The sequence below is a fragment of the Prosopis cineraria genome, unplaced genomic scaffold (assembly GCF_029017545.1).
Source record: "Prosopis cineraria cultivar Desert tree isolate PC_DT_omini unplaced genomic scaffold, ASM2901754v1 PC14, whole genome shotgun sequence".
Lineage (NCBI taxonomy): Eukaryota > Viridiplantae > Streptophyta > Magnoliopsida > Fabales > Fabaceae > Prosopis > Prosopis cineraria.
In genome coordinates, this window is record NW_026555345.1 from 9,986,953 (window position 1) to 9,991,904 (window position 4,952).

Genomic DNA, 4,952 nt, shown 5'->3' on the forward strand with positions numbered 1-4,952 from the left:
TATATCAATTATAATTTCAATACTTGCAATTCTTATTTAAAACTAAAGTTTTTTTTATATTGATAATTTTAATGGCATGGAGTGAACATGGTGATATCTTTTTTTATAATATATTAATTATATTAATATAATTTATTCTTATATCTATCTATTTAATAACTTTTATTTATAATGTATTTCTTTTTTTATCTTCAGAATTAGCTTAGTACATCTCCACTAAAGTAGAAGAATAATGATTTGATATTGTGCTTGACTTGCTTGTTGTTGCTACTCTTATAGCCTAAACATCACTTGTATTTGCTATTATAATATGTAGTTGTGATTAATGTAATTCAATAATTGAATTTAAATTGTTGTGATTTATATACTTGTGTTGTTTTGATTTTAAACTTAATAAATTTATAATTTAAAATTTTAATGAATGTTATTATTTAAATCTTTCTCTGATATTATTTAATTTATCAAGACGGTGGGATATCCCAATCTTATCTCGGTCCCGTCCTGACTCCTAACGGGACGGGACATGAGATCAAAATTTAGTCTCGATCTTTTTTTTCAAGATGGGACACGGGATACGAGTGTCCCAATCTCATCCTATCCCATAAACACCCCTACTAACGGGCAATGCAAAGACATGAGTTCCCATTTAGTATCATCATCATCATTATTCATATTAAACAAGAAGCTTTATTAACAAAAAGAAAGGAGAGAAGAAGAAGAAGAAACCATTTTGATTAATTTTTTGTCAACACTACTTACTTGAGCTAACTTTACTGGGAGAATAACAGTTAGATTTTAAAATATTAAATTAATGATAGTTAGGTATTTAATTTTTTTTTTGAAAGATAAATTAAAAACATCAATCCAGATAATTGCAAATTCAAGAATTTTAATTACAAATAAATATTTAAATATTAAATATAACTTTTAGATTATAATATAATTTTTTATTTATAACTATTTGAATTGATATTTATATTTTTTAAAAATTTTTATTAGAGATTTAATTGCCATTGATTCATCCTTTTGGCACTTTACTGTTAATTTTTCAACTTTATATTCACATCTTTTGAGCAGATCACGCATGTTGAACACGATTAGTACTTAGAGAAAGCGAATTTACAAGTCTCAGTACAAAACTTTGCCACTCAAAGATCATAATTTAACCAATAAAAGCAAGGGCAATTTGGTTATTATAATTTATGTTTTTTAAGAGAAGGACATTGATTTTTTTAGAGTAATTTTAAAAATTCATCGTCGTTCACCATAAATAACTGTTGATTTAGTGTTTGACTTTTTGCATTTATATTATTCACCTTATCTTGTACATATTTTTATAAATGTTAATATGATGTTGTAGTAAAATGGGTGTAAAAAATCTATTCATAACTGTTAGGGATAATTTTAATTAAAGATCATGAATGGGACTAATGGGTTTCAAAAAAATCTGAAACTCCACTTCAATCTAGAAGGACTGAAATGAAAATAATTTCATTGGTAAAAAGATCGAAGCGCCAACACTTGTTATGTTAATTATTAGTTGTTAATTTTTTTATTTTACTTGTTAATTTGCCAATATGAGTTATAAATTATATCAATTTATTAAACAAGCAGCAATATCAGTTGTTAATTTACTAATTTTACTTGTTAATTTACTTGCTAATTTACTTGTTAATTTACAATACATGTCTGTAATTAATAACTGATATTAGTAAATTAATAAGTAAAGTTAGTAATTTATAACTAATATTTCTGTTTGTGATTGAACAACGGATGTTAGGTCCTATATAATTATTAACATATCAATTCATGTAATTTATAATTTATATTAATAAATTAACAAATGAAATGAAAAAATTAATAACTAATGATTCTGCATAATAAATAAAGAGTTCTTTGATCTTTTTATCATTGAAATTATTTCTATTTTAATCCCCTTAGAATGAACTAAAATTTCAATTTTTTTTAGATCCATTAGTAATTAACCCATCCATGGTCTTTAATTGAAGTTCTCCCTAACTATTATCAATTATTAGAAGTTATTAATAGTTAAATACACACACAAATATCTTACCAAACACACCCTTAGCGTTGGGTTTGAATTCAAGATCTCTTTTAAATAAGAGAAGTGAAGTGACATTGTCTCTAAGATAATTAGTTATTGACAAACAAATTAAGTCTAGTTAATCCTATGCTTCTTATGTATATATTAACCCTAGCAATTGCAATAAAGATATTCAAATCACATTTGGGAAAATGGAATGGAAAGATAATATAATGGACCTTCTATAAAATCAATTTCAATATTTATTTTGGATAAAAGTATAAATACTTAAACATAAGAAAAAAGAAAAGAAAAAAGAAAAGAAAATAATTACTTAAGTAACTGATGCAAATATTTTATGAAATTAAAACGCAATTAGTCATAAACTCGAAAGAGTAAAATTAATTTCGTCCTTCATGTTATGGTTGTTAACTATCTTGACGAAATGCTCCTTCTCATATTTCATAGAATTGAAGAGTTTTATACCCTACTAAGTGTTTGTATTGACGGATTTAGAGTTTAAATTTAAAATTCATGTATTTAAAAAAATTAAAAAGTATAAACAATTTTAAATTCAAAAACAATGAGAAAGGAAAATGAAAAGAGATAAGGGAGCAACGTGTCACGTTCCATTATTTTTCAAGAGGTTAAGATTGTTGATAACCTTCTACAATCCTTCATAAATTTCTTGAATAATTTGAGAAGGTTAGAGTATGCAAGATAATTCTAGAAAAATCTAACTAACTCCAACATAAATATCTTAAAATAGATTCTAGAGAACTCCTTGTAAATATTTTGATACTTGTTGTAAAACATCTTATAGAAAATTCTAGAGAAACAACAATAATTATAAAATTAAATTAATCTCTACCATCCATTAAGGAGATGGGAACATTTTATAAATACCTCCACCCTCTTCATTTGTAAATTTTCTAAAGTTTTTAAAGCAATATAATTCTCACATTCCCACACTCTCTCATTCATCCTTTGCTTTTAAGAATTTCATTCCTCAATTTTGCCAAAGCATCTTCCTGCTTACAACTTATTACATAGCATTTTTCAATGAAAAATGTTTGAGTGTCGTATGGGTTAAAAGACTAGTCTCATAACATATAATAATTAACATGTCAAATAAATGGAATGTATGAGAAATCTGAAATTATAAAAAAAATTATAATAAAATACAGATTATTTAGATTTAGATCAACAAATCCATAAACTTCGATAAATATTTGGTTCAAATTCAAATTTAATTCTAAATTTCCATGCATCCAAATACAAAATTAAAAAAAAAAGTTCTCTGTGCTTTCTAGCAAGCATTATCATGCATCTTTATACATTTATATATTTTGGCAAAATGGTTTGCAATATTGCATCATTTCTCCACTTAATTTTGTTGTTTAAATTGAAGCTAATGGTTATGCTCAACTAATGCAATAACAACCTTGGGAATTGAAAAATCATAACACCAGCTCCATCTGTACCCTACCTCTCTCCATATATACACCTTGTCAATTATCTTCACCATCTCATCATCAAATCATAGCAATACACATTACATTCTACGTCTTCAAATCCAACTGTAGTCATGGCATGCCTTGCATTTATTCATCTCAAGAGCATAGTCTTTCTTCTCTTCATATCACTTGTTTTCCCTTTCACATTATCTCGAACCCTTGTGGAGGTAGAAACCCCAGCCTTATCACCTGAGCTAGAAATCCCGGAGACGGCGGCTGAGGAGCCGGCTCCGGTTTCCAACGGTGACATCCACCACCCACTATCATTTTTCATGCATGACATCCTCGGCGGCTCCAACCCGACAGCTCGGGCCGTGACCGGAGTCGTGACGAACCCGGCTCTGAATGCGCAAGTCGCCTTCGCCAAGCCCAACGGCGCAAACATTCCTCTCAACGCCGGCCTCCCTCAGAACAACGAGAACGGCGGATTCCTCAATAACAACAACATCCCATTCCTCACCGGCCTAAGCGGCAACACCGGAAATGTGATTAACAACAACAACCGAAACTTCTTCGGCAACAACAACGGCGGAGCCGGAGCTGGATTTTCGGTTACGAATGTGAACAACGTCCCCGCCGGAATGACGCTGCAGAAGCTGATGTTCGGGACGATGACTGTGTTTGACGATGAGTTAACAGAAGGGCACGAGATGGGATCAGGTATGGTGGGTAAAGCTCAAGGGTTTTACATAGCAAGTGCCGTGGACGGAACCAGTCAGGTGTTGGGTTTCACGGCCATGTTTGAAGAGAATGGTTATGGCAATAGCATAAGCTTGTTCGGAGTTCACAGAACTCAGGTGTCGGAGTCTCATCTCGCCGTGATGGGAGGGACGGGGAAGTATCTGAATGCTAAAGGGTATGCCATAGTGAAGACATTTCCGGTGACCGGCGATCTGCAACATAATGATGGAGTGGAGACTCTGCTTCAGGTTACAGTGTATCTTGTGTAATAAGTTTTTTTTTTTTTTTAATAATAAGTATAGTTTGCCTTTTAAGATGAAGTTGGTGATAGTGCATGCTTTTTAACTTTTTTTTTTTAAAAACAGTAAAGTGTTGTCTGCTTGTCTTATGGAAGTGATCTTGTAAAGTGTAAACTGTAATGGTGTATTTATCCAAAAAAAAAAGTTGTGATTTGAGTGGAAGAGCATCATACGCAGTTACACACACACTATCTCCCTTGCGTTGGTGTTCATCAGCATTCTGGTTAAATTTAATTTAAAAGGTCTATTTTTAAAGTTTTTTATTTTAATTTTATACTTATCAAAATAAAAATTTTGAAAATTTTTAATAATTCTGTTTATCACACTGTTCAATTTAATATTAAAATTTTTTATAATTTTTATAAAGAAAAAATGACAATAAAATTTCTCTAAAATATATAAATGACAATT

At 29.8% G+C, this 4,952-nt stretch overlaps 1 protein-coding gene across 1 annotated transcript; it reads left to right on the forward strand.

Annotated features, from left to right (window-relative positions):
• The first annotated feature begins 3,576 nt into the window (after positions 1–3,576).
• On the forward strand, positions 3,577–4,526 carry LOC129293886 (dirigent protein 10-like). The gene has a single exon (XM_054932009.1). It carries the CDS (start codon positions 3,633–3,635, stop codon positions 4,509–4,511), a length of 879 nt encoding a protein of 292 aa, XP_054787984.1. The 5' UTR covers positions 3,577–3,632; the 3' UTR covers positions 4,512–4,526.
• The last annotated feature ends 426 nt before the right edge of the window (positions 4,527–4,952 follow it).

What these genes read in the sequence shown, in the direction of transcription:
- LOC129293886 (XM_054932009.1), top strand. Translation starts at nt 3,633, where the DNA reads ATGGCATGCCTTGCATTTATTCATCTCAAGAGCATAGTCTTTCTTCTC.